At 36.4% G+C, this 15,517-nt stretch overlaps 1 protein-coding gene across 6 annotated transcripts in view; it reads left to right on the top strand.

Moving 5' to 3' along the window:
• Window positions 1–15,517, top strand: part of VEZT (vezatin, adherens junctions transmembrane protein) — a 61,488-nt gene that overhangs the window by 34,050 nt on the left and 11,921 nt on the right. For 4 of the 6 annotated variants that reach the window (XM_023749940.1, XM_023749939.1, XM_023749941.1 and 1 more), the window contains exons 4-8: window positions 835–1,010; window positions 4,844–5,119; window positions 7,778–7,927; window positions 8,754–8,901; window positions 13,832–14,163. In XM_023749940.1, the coding sequence (XP_023605708.1) occupies window positions 835–1,010; window positions 4,844–5,119; window positions 7,778–7,927; window positions 8,754–8,901; window positions 13,832–14,163 (1,082 nt within the window). The remainder of the gene's footprint in view (window positions 1–834; window positions 1,011–4,843; window positions 5,120–7,777; window positions 7,928–8,753; window positions 8,902–13,831; window positions 14,164–15,517) is intronic. The other 2 variants (XM_006084127.3, XM_023749943.1) reach the window with 1 other exon arrangement.

Here is a 15,517-nt window from a genome sequence, read left to right as displayed (position 1 = left end):
TTAAGAGTAGAGACTTAAATGTCTTGTTCATTTTTTTGTCCTTGGTATCAAGCATGTGCCTGATATGTATATTTCTGATAGATGGATAGAAGGAGAGAGGAATAAATGAGCTGGTATATGTGAAAGCATTTTGCAAACTATAAATGCTATGCACATGTTAGTGTGGTTTTATATTACATTCCTTAATAATGTATTTTTAATAACTGAATGTCCATTTTTATAAGGCCTTGATCCTGCTGATGTAATTCTTAGATACTGGCTATACTGTTACAGTATCCAGGGAGAGCATCTTATGTTACAGAATCATATTTTCCATGTGTGTTCTAGCAACTTAATTAATTGGGCTTGACTAGACAGGTTTATTAATCTGTAGTTCACATCTTTTTATTAAAAATGTATATTTCAGCCTTAACTGGTTTGGCTCAGCAGATAGAGCGTCAGCCTGCGGACTGAAGGGTCCCAAGTTCGATTCTGGTCAAGGGCATGTACCTGGGTTGTGCAAGAGGCAGCTGAATCAATGTTTCTCTCTCATCGATGTTTCTAACTCTGTATCCCTCTCCCTTCCTCTCTGTAAAAAATCAATAAAATATATTTTTTTAAAAAATTTATATTTCACATCTGGTAGTCCAATAATATCCACCTCAATCTTTATTATTTCACATTTACAGTGGGGGGAAAAACACCCCCCAACAGTAGATTGGATTGTTGTTTCTTCTTCTTGGAGTTTATACTGAAAATAAATACCTCTAAATTTTATTAGTACTTTAGGAGCTTAGCATTAAATGCAAAATGATGTATGCATTAATACCTCTCTTCCGGTCTTTTAATGGCAAGGATATTGGATTCCGACTCGACTCACTATATACCATCCTGCAACAGGAAGTCCTGTTACAAGAGGATGTGGAGCTGATTGAGCTACTTGATCCCAGTATCCTGTCTGCAGGGCAACCTCAACAACAGGAAAATGGACACCTTCCAACACTTCGCTCCCTGGCAACCCCTAATATTTGGTACTATTCAGAAAACATCTATCCTTTGCTCACATATAGAGTATTCAGAGGAAAATCATCATGATGCTCCCCATTGTAAAGGCATTATAAACATCCCATACAAAGACCTTTCTAAAGTGAATACTATTTAAAATGAAGCTGGAAACAAATCCACTTTCAACTCAGTATAATTAGTTCTGTATTTTAATAGCCCAGATGTATTAATGACATGCGCCAAAAAGAATCTGTCTTACCCATATACCTCTATGCCCATCTGTAAATGTAGGCCTCTCTGGTTCTTTATATTTCTTTATAGTTAATAGATTATATCATAATCACATTGTAAAGACAACGAGCATAGACATGGAGGTAAATGATCACCTCTTGCTTTATTGGCTGAGAAGAGATCATTCTATATAATAAAGAGGGAATATGCAAATTGACTGTCACTCCGACACAAAGATGGCGGTGCCCACAGCAGAGGCGGGGTTTCCATAACACAAGCTGGCTGCACCCACAGCGGAGGCTGAGTTCCCTTAATGAGCAATCAGCAGGGACCTGAGGCTGCGCCCCCTCCCCCACCCCCATGGGGACCTCAGGCCGCACCCTCCCCACCCAGTGGGCTTGACAGGGGGCCTCAGGCCACACCCTCCGTCCTGGCACCAGGCTGGGGGACCTCAGGACGCGCCCCTGGCTCCAGCACCAGGCCAGGGGACCTGAGGCTGCGCCCCCCCGCCCCGCGGGGCTTGACAAGGGTGGGACTGGCTGGATCTGGATTTAACCCAATGGGGGGGGGGTGCGGCCAGGTCTGGGTCTCGCACGATTTTGAGGTGCACGTGGGTGGGCAGGGACTTGACTCTGGGTCCCGTGGTGCACCCCAGGTTCTAACAGAAGGAAGATTTTCATATACATTTTACTAATTTTCTTTCATCTCTGACACTTCTATTATAGAGAAAGGGCAAATAGCAATATTAAAATATTTCCTTTAATTAAACCCCTTTTAATGTGTACAAATTTTGTGCACCGGGCCACTAGTAAGGAACATAGTCTAATGATTTACACTATCCTAAAACTTTTCAACCACTTTAAATATTTGGATCTAATGAAGAAGTCCCAGGATAATCTGTTTAAAAAAAGAAAGAGGAATGGTAAAAAGGGATTTTATATATACATAACTGTTAATATCCTCTTCCTGTTGAAGTATGAGTTGATTAAATGAACTAAATCATTGTTCCAACTGTTCAAGTTATACAGGCAGTTACATTCATTAGCTTCAGTGTGCTGAATTTGTCTTTTCTGTCACACTGGCAGCTGCTTCATATTCTAACATAGCAAAGTATGATGTTTTCCAAACCTGTATCACTCAGATATCATCATAATGAAATAAAGCATCTTATTCCTTAAAAAAAAAAAAAAAAAAGTAAGAACTTAAGGGACTGCTACAAGGAACCATAGGTTTTAAGAATTTTACTTTCAAGTTTTCTTTAGCCACAGATAGGATTAAGAAACCACCTATATGCATGCATATGAGCATAACCAATGGGCATAGACGGTGCGGGGGAGAGGCAGAGGTGAGGGCATGTGCTGGGGGGAGGGGACATCCAGGGAGAGGTCAATGGGGGGAAAAGGAGACTTATATAATACTTTAAACAATAAAGAATTAAATTTTAAGAAAAAGAAAAGAAACTATGAGTCTGTAAATACTTGTAGACTTTTCTGTAAATACTTGTAGACTTTTCTATTAATACATACAAGTAGATAATGAGAGTTGGCTCTATGATATTACCAGTGTCATATAAAAGTAAAGGATTCCAAGGGAAATTAGGGCAGGCAAATATTTAATAAGAAGCGCTCTTAATGAGACTATCTTCAAGTACTGTTTTTCAGACACAGCCCCCCTACAATTACCTTTTTATTATAAATACACATTTTCATCAAAACCTTCATAGCTTAAAAGACGTGTTTTAATCTATAGATTTATAGTTGACCTAAGCAAAAAAATGTATGCATATTTTTACTTCAGTTAAAGCAGTGTAAAAACACAAAGCTTGTCCATATTATGGTTTGCAGTATAAGTGTGTGTATTCCAGATTTGTGGTGATGATTTAAAATTAGATGACTTTATTTAAAACAATTACTCATCAACTATATATTATTTCTAATTGGAAAAATTCTTATATTTTCTTCAGATATTATATATTTATATTCAAATACTTAAAGTCTGATTTTAGGAAAAAGGAACTCATATATTTGAATATTAAGATAGTATTTTAATATTAAAATTAGTAAAAATTAAGCTATTTTTACTTTAAATTTATAAAATTGGATTTTTTTAATCTGTAAATTTTTTTAGAGTTAAAGAGTCTGTATCTTTACAAAAAAAAGTCTTGATCTAGTCCTAGAGGGTATTATGCTAAGAGAAATAAGTCAGACAGAGAAAGACAAATACCATATGATTTCACTTATCTGTGGAATCTAAAACCCAAAAGAAACAAATAAAACAGAAACAAACTCATAGACACAGAGCACAAACTGATGATTGCCAGGTGGAAGGGTAGTTGGGGGGCAGGGTGAAAAAAGTAAAGGGATTAATAAGTTCAAATTGGTAGTTACAAAATAGTCATGGGGGTGTAAAGTACAGCATAGGTAATATAGTCAGTAATCTTGTAATAACTATGTATAGTGTCAGGTGAGTATGAGACTTATTGGATATTACTTTATAAATGGTATAAGTTATCTAACTACTGTACTGCCCACCTAATTCTATATAATAAAAGGCTAATGTGCAAATTGACCAAATGGCAGAACAACCAGTCGCTATAATGCGCACTGACCACCAGGGGGCAGACACTCAATGCAGGAGCAGCCCCCTGGTGGTCAGTGCACTCCCACAGGGGGAGCACGGCTCAGCCAGAAGCCTGGCTCTCGGCTGGTGAGTGTAGCGGTGGTGGTGGGAGCCTCTTCCACCTCCACAGCAGCTCAAAGGATGTCTGACTGCCGGTTTAGTCCCGTTCCCAGCAGGGAGCAGGCCTAAGCCGTCAGTGGGACACCCCCTGAGGGCATGAATTTTGTGCACCAGGCCTCTAGTGTAAAATAATATTGAATATCAACTGTAATTGAAAAAATTTAAAAAGATTTTCTCTAAGTCATTTCAGAAGGCACCAATTTCTTATGTCCTTTACCTAAACTTATTACTCAGGTTTTAATTCCTAAGGACCATTGTCTAGTTCAGTGATGGCGAACCTATGACACGCGTGTCAGAGGTGACACATGAACTCATTTTTTTGGTTGATTTTTCTTTGTTAAATGGCATTTAAATATATAAAATAAATATCAAAAATATAAGTCTTTGTTTTACTATGGTTGCAAATATCAAAAAATTTCTATATGTGACATGACACCAGAGTTAAGTTAGGGTTTTTCAAAATGCTGACACGCTGAGCTCAAAAGGTTCGCCATCACTGGTCTAGTTGCTAGATATTTCAAAACTATTTCACATGATTTTTTTAAAATATGTTTTTATTCATTTCAGAGAGAGGAAGGGAGAGGAAGAGAGAGAGACATCAGTGATGAGAAAGAATCACTGATCAGCTGCACGTCCTCCACTGGGGATCAAGCCCTCAACCCGGGCATGTGCCCTGACTGGGAATTGAACCAGCAACCTCCTGGTTAATAGGTCGATGCTCAACCACCGAGCTATGCCAGCCAGGCCATGATTTTTTTTAATGTCATTTTTTAAGCCATATGTCCCAAAGAAGATGGAATTTTATTTTAGGACACCTAATTTACTGATAAAATAACTCATCTTTCTCTTTTCTAATGAGTATTGTTTTCTTTTTTTTTCTCTGTTATAGGGATGTCTCAATGCTATTTGCCTTCATTAGTTTGCTTATTATGCTTCCCACTTGGTGGATTGTCTCTTCCTGGCTGGTATGGGGAGTGATTCTATTTGTTTATCTGATCATAAGAGCTCTGAGATTATGGAGGACAGCCAAACTACAAGTAACCCTAAAAAAATACAATGGCCGCTTGGAAAATGCAGCAGCAAATAGCCGAGCTTTTACTAATCTTGTGAGAAAAGCTTTACGTCTCATTCAAGAAACTGAAGTCATTTCCAGAGGATTTACACTGTGAGTTCATTTTTTATTTTATTTTTAAATAATTCTTTTTTTATTACATAGTTAAATTAGAATATTTACTCCCTATTTTCATTTTTGTATTGCTTTGATAGGAAAAAAGTGGGTTTCTCTTTAGCACTTATTAAAGTCTATTAACTGTTCACTAAAGGAATAAATATGTTAGATTTAATATGTAATATGATTCTGCTTATCTACTTTGAAAAACCAAAGTGCTTTGAGAATCATGATTATGTCTGTGTGTTACCTGTAATTTTATGAGATAATGTAGAAAGAGAACCTACCATTGAACCCAGCATACAGTTACCCAATAAATGCTTGTTTCCTTTACTTCCTGTCAGATACTCTGTTTCCTCAGTTTAATTGATAGCTGTATCTGACATGAATTCATTTTGAAAACTCTTGCCCTGTGTTAATAATGTTCTTTAGGTAAATGTTAGTAGATATTATGGCACCAATATTATCAGAATATCATGCAAGTAATGATGTTTCACATTCCCACGAGAAATTAAATATTCAGCAGTCTAGCTGTAAGTGTATTAAGCTGCAGGTTATACTGGTTATTTATTCCATTATTAAAGGAAAAGTTATATTTACTCAACAGCAGTTTATTAGTTATAGAGCAGATGTCCTTTCATCTGGCTCTAAAGCTTGATTGCAGTACACCAGACTGCCTGCTAAACACTAGCAGATGACAGTTGTATTGTAGTATATATGTAATAATTTATATAACATATAACCTTTGCAATCTATAAGTGGGAGAAAGTATGATGAAGTATATGGTGAAGAATAGTTATTGCTCTTAATTATCGTTATATCTGGAAAAATATGAAAAGGAGGAGCAGAAGACCCTTTGGTAGTCATCACATCTTTTACTGTGCTCTGCTCTAGAATAGTACTGAAATGATCTTGGCATAAAAGATGTATTTGAAAAATCACGAACAGGGAAGTGGAAGAATCTCCAGTAGTCATCTCATTCTTCACTGTTGTGTTCCGAAACAGTATTTTAAACAATCCCAAGACATAAGAGATGTTTTATTACTTTTCTTTCTGCTCAATTCAAAATGGAACAGTCCTCAGTATTTGTTTATTTTTGTCCTTCCATTGTTCACTTCTTTTTGACTGAGCAGAGCAGTTTTTAAGTTGTTTGAGTATCAAGTTTTAAAAGTTAAAAATCACACTAAGAATAAGAGTGGCTTTTCATTCTTGACTTGCACAGGACTTTACTAAGAGAACTGACTGCTTAATGGTTAAGCAAAGTGCTGTGTGTTTGTTCATTTAATGCTTGGGCATGCATAGAGGGTTCTGTGCCTTTTGTCATTGTCCACCTTTTATAAACATATGTATAGAAGAGGCATGAGGAGCTAAATTGGGTCAGTTAGACATGATTTGCCTCCAGATTTTGACTTCTATCTATTCAGATGCAGACAGGCAGAAGAAATGTTGGAAAAAATTATGCTTCACTTGTCTTCATCTAACTGGATAATTGATAGAAAAAATTATGAGCAATAATAGATCTTGAATCATAATATTTTTAGTTTTTAAAATTCATTCAGTAAATAAAATGGAGTACAAACAATAGTGCCATATATTGAAAAAAATGAGTACTGTTTTGTTCTGCCTCTGTTTGTCTGCTCTAGCAAATAATTTAACCTTCTTTGCTTCATTCCTTTATTTTAAAATAAGCCAGCAGTCATTGTCCTGTGGTTGTTTTTTTAATAGATTTCCAATGCCTGAATATATTTTAGTTTGATTTAACATTTTTAAAGTTTTGAGTTAGATGTCTTATTTTACAAATGTGTGGTTATAGTGTAAGAAATGTATAAATTCCAATATTTTGTTTTGCTATTGGGAGAGGTTAATGGTTAGGTGAAAAAAAATACTCTTATCTAATAACTATTCATAGTTTCATTTATAAAAGCATAATGTATTATATGTCATTGTTTCAGATACTCCCCACTTAGCTTTTGGAAAGTGCTATGAAATGTGCTTCCTCTTGAACAGTTTTGAGAGTAGCTATGCAACTACATAGTAACCTTTACTTTGCCTTTCTACTTGCATTCCCCTGTTGGCCACTGGTCCTGTTATCTTTCTGCGGCCCCTACTTCATTTTGAGTAGGTAAGTGCCAGTGGCAGCAGGTGGGTAAGTCATTTTACCCTACTTTTATGAATGTACAGAATGCATTCTGTACAAGTCGCCAAAAATATGATTAATGAACATATATGAATGCATATTAAAAATGTGAAAGTGTTTATAATTAAAGCTTTTATACTTACTGTAGATAAAGGCTTGAAAACTAAATGTAAAGTAGTACCACTTTAGTATATTTTAGCAGGTAGAGTGTCTATATTAAAAAGTTACATTTTTTACATAAATATTCCTACATTTCTATATTTCCACTATAATGTTTTTGTTTCTTCATATCAGAGGAAGCCATTACTCTGAGATTTAAATTTTTCATTTGTCTTTTTCTGGTGACTATATATGTATCAGGGAAATGGCTATTTATGAGACCTGAGTGGGGTTACTGATAAACATTTTCTAATGAAAATCATGGAAAAGGATTTTTTTCTAAACTTAATAGAATTATGGATTTAGGAAACAAAAACTTTAGGACACCTGTACAGTTGTATCACATTTTACTTTTCAAGTTTGCTTGACAGGGTCAGTGCTGCTTGCCCATTTAATAAAGCTGGACAGCATCCCAGTCAGCATCTCATCGGTCTTCGGAAAGCTGTCTACAGAACTGTAAGAGCCAACTTTCAAGCAGCAAGGCTGGCTACCCTATATATGCTGAAAAAATATCCTTTTTTGTCTAAATTTAAGAATAAGATGTTTCCAGAGTGCTGAATATAGATATTATAGTTGCATCCTGTAAAGTTAACTGTAAACTGAAATTGCTTATTTTGAAGCTAATTTCCATCAGCACTTCTATTTTAAAACTGGAAATGTATTCCAAGGGGGAAAGGCAATAACAGACAAGAAGATAGTTGTTCTCTCGTGTGGTTCATTTTTAATAAGGAAAAAAACTTGAAATCCCTCCCTTTACTGGTCCAAAGAATAAATTCAAAAGACCTGGCTTTGCTGGGCATGGCTTTTTTTTAAAAATTACTGAACATGGCATATTTGTGTCATGACATGGCAATAAACTGGCAACAGGAAATCTTTCTCCTTTCACAGAACAAAGGCCCTAGAGTCAAATCGGAAACATTTAAATTTTGGCCATATCAGTTATTGCCTAGGTGACCTTAAGCAAGTTTCTTAACTCTCTGTACCTTTCTTTATTCATTTTTAAAATGTCAATACTAACACAATCTTACTGACTGTGTTTTTGTTGAAATCAAATGAGTTAGTGCATATAAAGTGCTTAGATAGTATCTGATACTTACTTATGACAATAAGTCCCTTAAATTTACTAAATAAAAAAATTATTTCTATTAGGAAATAAAGGTATATAATATCTTTATTTTATTTATGACTCATAAATAAATTATGAGTAAGTGGAATGCAAAGATTACTTTTGTAGGTCGACGCTCAACCATTGAGCCATGCTGGTTGGGCTGGGCAGTCTTAATGTACCTTGTATGTTTTATGAAGACTTTGTTGATTGCCTTAACCTAATTTAACCTACCCCCTGAACTCTGAGAGTGACAATGTAACCAACTACATCTGTGTGGTGCCTTTTAAGGAGCTGGGCCTTGGACTTAGTGAAGAGCAGATTTCAGAAGAGGAAGCACATAACCTTACAGATGGTTTTAGCCTGCCTGCATTGAAGGTAATCCACTGGTAGAATGGAAGGAAGGGCTGAGGAAGAGATAGATGCTCTTGGATTGTGCCTGTGCTTTTTGAACACAAATGGTGCACCTGTTCTCTTTTATTATTTGCTGATTACTATTACTGCAATAACCTTACTGATGTTTGTGAAGCTGCCTTTAAAATTGGAGAACATCATAAAGATTGGAGAAGATCCTTATAGTTTGATATCAAAATACTCATAATTCTTTTTTTTTTAATCCTCAGCCAAGGAATGAGAATATTTTTCCCATTGATCTTTTAGAGAGAGTAGAAGGGAGGAGAGAGAGAGAGAGAAAGAGAGAGAGATCGATTTGAGAGAAACACATTGATTGGTTGCCGCCTACAAATGGCCCGACCAGGGCCAGGATGGAGCCTACACCAAGGTACTTGCCCTTGACTAGAATTGAACCCAGGAACCTTTGGTCCACAGGCCGATGCTCTATCCCCTGAGCCAAACTGACTAGGGCTCCATTTTGTCTTGAGACTGCATAAACTTCTACATCTTTAAATTTTTCATATTCATATAAATGTTCTAAATCTGTTTGTTTTTCTTCTCTCTTACCTGAAATTTGCCTTGACTTATTCTAACCCTCATTCTAATCCATCTTACAACTTACTAAGCTAGAAACCCGCACACTAACCATCTTATCCCTCCTTTTACTCCTCACATCCGGTCTGTCATCATAATTTTGTGTCAGTTCTACCTTCAAAATATATTTTAAATTCATCTATTTTTTTCTGGGTTCTTCCCCACCATCCTAGTCCTGAATGCCATAACCTTTTACCTGAGCTGCTTCAATAGTTTTCTTACAGGTTTTTTTAATTCCCTAAAGTTGTTTGTTTCAGAATGCAATTTGACATACAAAGAGCCTTTAAAATAATGTATGCTTTGAATCAGTAATTCCACTTCTGCAAATCTTTCTTAAATAAATTATTCCAAATATAGTCAAGTTTTATGTACCAAGTTGCTTTGTTTACAATAGCGGAAATGAACAGAGCCTAAATGCACAGCAATGAAGGAATAGTTGCATGAATTATGGTAAATCCACATGGTGGACCATTGTGTAGCAACTACAGTTTGCTTTTGAAGATTTTATAAAAACTTGGGGAAATGTATGTTAAACCAGTGAAGCAATTAGCACACAAAAATGTATATACAGTATGGCCACAACTCTGTCTTTACAAAAAGACTAATAGAAAATACCAAGACACCAATAGCTACCCTTTAGGATGGTCACATTGTAGAAAATTCCATTTACTTCCAAATTCAGTACAATTTGAGATTCTTAAGAAAAAACAGGGATTTTGGATTTGAGCAGACCCAGGTTTATATTTTAGCTCTGACACTAACTTTTGACCTTGAATAAATTATTATGTGAATTTGCCTCAACTGTAAAAAGGGCCACCATACCTGCCCTACAAGGTGTTAAATGAGAAGACATATGAAATACCGACAGTGAAGCTTGTCATATAATGGGTACCATACGCGGTAATAGCTATTATTATTTACGCTTTTGACATACTGTTTTTAAAAGCTTATTAGATCTTGGATTGTATTTCAGATTAAGTATAGGCAGCAAAGAGAAAAAGTGACTTCCCTAGAGTCAGACTTTCCAGGTTTGACTTGTTCCATCACTTGACGGTGAATGTGTTCTTGAGCAAATCCGTTTCTGTGTTTATAAAAATGGGATGATCATAATGCTTACCTCTGAGGGATTTGATATTTGCCAGCTCAATGCCTGGGATAGAGTGATTAATCAATGTTAGGTGATTTTTTTAAATGCCTCTGATGGGATCTACTCTAAAATGTGAGGCTTGTTCTCTTTTATCTCCCCACCCTAACTCCAATACTGCTGGTTGTAGCTGGACCCCTTTTGCTCACCCATGTTGTTTTAAAGACTAACTTTAGTATTTTGATTTTTGCTTTATTTTGACATATAACTAATCTATAACCAAACTTCATGTATTGCATTCTTACCAGGAACATCAACCTCTGAAAGAAGCCTTATCTTGGACCTATAGTGTATAAACTGCTGAAAACCCCTGTGACACTTAAAAATTTTATTTTGCCTTGTACATTTGCCAATGTACCCAAAAGAAAGGTTTTTTTTTTTAACAGATTTTGTATAAATTTTAAAAGAAAATTCTCAAAAGAGCAGCACTAATTAAAGATTTTATTTATTTATTTATTTTTAAAATATATTTTATTGACTTTTTACAGAGAGAAAGGGAGAAGGATAGAGAGCTAGAAACATCTATCAGCTGCCTCCTGCACACCTCCTACTGGGGATGTGCCCGCAACCAAGGTACATGCCCTTGACCGGAATCGAACCTGGGACCCTTCAGTCTGCAGGCCAACGCTCTATCCACTGAGCCAAACCGGTTAGGGCAAAGATTTTTTTTTATGTAGTGAAAGATGGTTTACAAATAAATCAGGACCTTTTGTTTTCTTCTGTAATCTTCATGGTGTCCATAAAGAAAATACATTTTGGCTTTATTATTTTTTTTTCACCTATATTCCCTCAGGAAAACTTTGCAATCCTGAGAAGACATATAAAATATTTAGTACAGAGTCCTTATCCCTTCTTCTTATTGTTTAAATTTTTAACTAGTTTTTAAAGTTATTATGAAGTAATATATTTCCTGCTTTAAAAAATAAATCCACATTTTAAAAAAATGCTTTACATAAAAATTTCCTATTTGTTCATAAATTATGGTTATCCCCTCATCCAAAGAACAAACAGAAATATATATATATAATTTTGAGTTTTGGTTTGATTGGATAATATGGTAGTGATTAAATAATAAATTAGTATTTTAAATGTGGCAGTAAGCTATGCCCACTTGATTGTTTTGGTTGCTGTGGCCAAAACTCTGGAATTATTCTTCATAACACTTTTCCTCCCATAAACAATTTGTCAAGAGATTTTGTCGGTTCTACTTTCACAATATATCCAGGGTCCAACTACTACTCACTTGTTACCACTAACCACTGTGGTACAAGCTACCAATAACCCTTACCTGAATTATTACAATAACCTCCTAACTGGTCTCCACTTCTACTCTCACCTCCCTATCTTCTCTCAACACAGCAGCCAGAATGGGCTTGTTAAAGCATAATTCAGATCGTATAACTCTGCTGCTCAGAACCTTTCAGTGGCTCCTCATTTCTCTTAGAGTAAAAGCCAGAGCTACTTCAGTGCCTTCATCACTTAACCACACTCCTCCTTGCTTACTGTACCCCAGTCACACTGACCTTGTTCCTCAGATGTGCCAAGTCCTCTCCTACTAAATAACTGCAGTTGAACCTCCTGTTCCCTAGAATTCTCTTCCCTGATGATAGTTTCATGGCTTAATTCTGGATCGCACTTTTTTAGAGACATTCCTGGCCACCCCATCCCTCCACCTCTCCACCTCCCTAGCCCCCATTACCTTCCCCTGTGTAAACACACATATAATACACACTCGCTATTCCCCTTCTCTGCTGTATTTTTCCTCATAGCCCATCAGCCAAGAAACTGTCTTTTACTTGTTATTATGTATCGCCCCCCCCCCCCCACTTGAATATAAGCTCCATCAGGGCAAGGATTTTTTTTAATTTTTCACTTTTGTTCAAAGCGATATTATCAGCATATAGAATAAAGCCTGGTACATCATAAGTGCTCAAAAAAAACTTGCTGAAAGAACCAATATAGGGATAAAGAAAATCATTATAGTCATGAATTTAATGGTTAAATAAGACTTATGAGGTAAGCTTGTTTATATTCAAGAATTCCTAGGTAAATGTCTTTAGCAATTTGGAAATTTGACCTTGCTTATTTATTTTTTTATTTTTTTGACCTTGCTTATTTAAAAAAAAAGTTCAATGGTAAAATAGGTTTACATTAAATTATCTTATTATTTGCTATTTTAATGTTCAGTTAATAAAACAATCTAAATAATGTTCACTTTCCTGGTTGTGAAAAATTAGAAATCTAAATTTGTTCAATCCTCTTTGTTGTATGCCAATTCTTGTTCATAATAGATTGTTTCCTCATGTTTGTTTGTTTCTTTGTTTTGGAGATATTATCCTCCTCTAGAATAGGACTATACCTACAGAAATTCTTTACTGCCTGAAGTCAGGGGTTGTCTCTCAAGAATGGGTTTTGGCCTTAGCCAGTTTGGTTCAGTGGTTAGAGTGTCAGCCTTCGGACTGAAGGGTCATGGGCTTGATTCCGGTCAAGGGCACGTACCTTGGTTGCAGGCTCGATCCCCAACCCATCGGGGCATGTGCGAGAGACAGCTAATCGATGTGTCTCTCTCACATCAATGTTTCTCTTTGTCTCACCCCCTCCCTTCCACTCTCTAAAAATCAATGGAAAAAATATCCTTGGGTAAGGATTAACAACAACAACAACAAAAGAAGGGGTTTTTAAATTTCTTGTGCTAGACACTCCTAAGTATGAACACTCTGGGACTGATTTTTATGTTATTTTTGAACTATTTCCTAGCCAAAACAGTGGTGTAATTTTGAACCCCAAACTCTGGGTCCATCAATAACTCATTTCTTTGAACTTATATAGCTCTATCATTCCTACTGTTTTCATTTCTCCTTTGTGTAAAATTTTAAAATAATTAATATTTACTTCTAATACATGTGTCTCAATCTATCAACACTTTCCTTCTAGATTAGAACCTTACTAGTTATATTCTGGTATTTCCTGCTATATTAGGATCAGAAGTTCCCATGTGCAATGACTACATAATTTGATATAAAATTCTTGGCTAATCTTAAGTTAATTCAAGCTCAACTACATTCATTACTTATGATAAAGTGGAAAATTTAAACTAGAAGTTTAAATTAGTTTAGTTTGTTTTGAATGTTGGCCAATATTTTTTATTGATCTAGTTCTTTTTTTCTTGTTTTTTAGGTTTTGTTCCAACTCTGGGTAGCACAGAGCTCAGAGTTCTTCAGACGGTTAGCCCTATTACTTTCTACAGCTAATGCCCCTCCTGGGCCCTTACTTACTCCAGCACTTTTGCCTCATCATATTTTATCTGATGTGACTCAGGGTCTACCTCATGCTCATTCTGCCTGCTTGGAAGAGCTTAAGCGCAGCTATGAGTTTTATCGATACTTTGAAACTCAGCACCAGTCAGTACCCCAACGTTTATGCAAAACTCAACAGAAGTCAAGAGAACTGAATAATGTTCATACAGCAGTCCGCAGTTTGCAGCTCCATCTGAAAGCATTACTGAATGAGTAAGTTTAGAAGCTATATAAGGAAATGTCCCCATGATTAGCAAGCTTCACTCTTGGGCTATTGTGGTTCTTGGCTTGTGTCCTAGCTAGAGAGAAGCAGCAAAATGGAGACATACAGCATGAAAGATGGTTTATACTTACAAATAGAGCAGAGAAGCATGATTTATAAGTACTATAATTCGGTACATTTATAATTTTACTTTTCTTGATTTCAACAGACAACCTAGAAAAATAGGACAAAAGCAGATGTTCATTCTATTTGAGAGCCGCAATGGAGAAATTTACGAAGAATGAGTTTAACTCCCTTTAGGTAGGGCTCTTAAACTGGAGCCTGCACTCTAGGAGAATATCTGCCAACACTGGAAAAATAAATTATAAGAGGCATTGTTATATATATAGTTAAAGAATAACACATTGCTATTTTCTAAATAAATTCAACAGATTTGGACTCTTTTTCCATAGCATAGGACATGTTTTTTGGCCCCAGTTAGATAATACAATGTAGGGTCCATATTAGGTGATCTACTTTGCATGGAATTGCTGGCACTCTGCGTTGGTAGCAGGTTTGGTGCAGAAGACAGACTTGTAGTAGGGACTGGATCAGACGAATGGTTGGATTTATGTTGTGCTGGTAATCAGGAAGGTCATCAGAATTTAATGGGTTGATATGATCATAGTTTAGGTACTTTATCCTGGATACCAGGCAAGAAGTGGAAGGGAGAGGCTATTAATCAGTTTTGTAAGACCAAAAATAAAAATGAGTCAAAAAGGCTTGAAGTCTCAGTAAAATTAAAAGGCTGGTTTACAGGACTGAAGAAGGATATGGTGTACAAAGATAGGAAGTTAAGGTCATAAAGACATTTTGAGAAAAGTTTCCACTCATCAGTTCAAGGTCTGGCATTAGGTATATAAGGCTGATGTAAAGGTTAGGACATAAGGAAAAATTAAGACACTATGAGGCAGGAATGTTCCAGTGGTCTGTAGCAGCTATTCCAAGAAAGCGGGTGAATGCTAACCTGACTCAGCTCTGTCTGCCACAGGGAATATGGGAGGTAAGGCAGTCTCAGGGTGAGTGGGTGACAAAGGTTGAATCATCATCAGAGGAAATATAATAAAAGGCTAATATGCAAATCGACCGAACAACAGAAGGACCGGTCGCTATGATACACTGACCACCAGGGGCAGATGCTCAACGCAGGAGCTGCCCCCTGGTGGTCAGTGCACTCCCACAGTGAGAGTGCAGCTCAGTCACAAGCTGGGCTCATGGCTGGTGAGCACAGTGGCAGTGGCAGGAGCCTCCACGGCAGCACTAAGGATGTCCAAGTGACGGCTTAGGCCCGCTCTCCATGGGCCT

The sequence above is a fragment of the Myotis lucifugus genome, unplaced genomic scaffold (assembly GCF_000147115.1).
Source record: "Myotis lucifugus unplaced genomic scaffold, Myoluc2.0 scaffold_10, whole genome shotgun sequence".
Classification (NCBI taxonomy): Eukaryota; Metazoa; Chordata; class Mammalia; order Chiroptera; family Vespertilionidae; genus Myotis; species Myotis lucifugus.
Note: the sequence above shows the minus strand (reverse complement) of the source record. Positions and strands in the feature narration are given on the sequence as shown.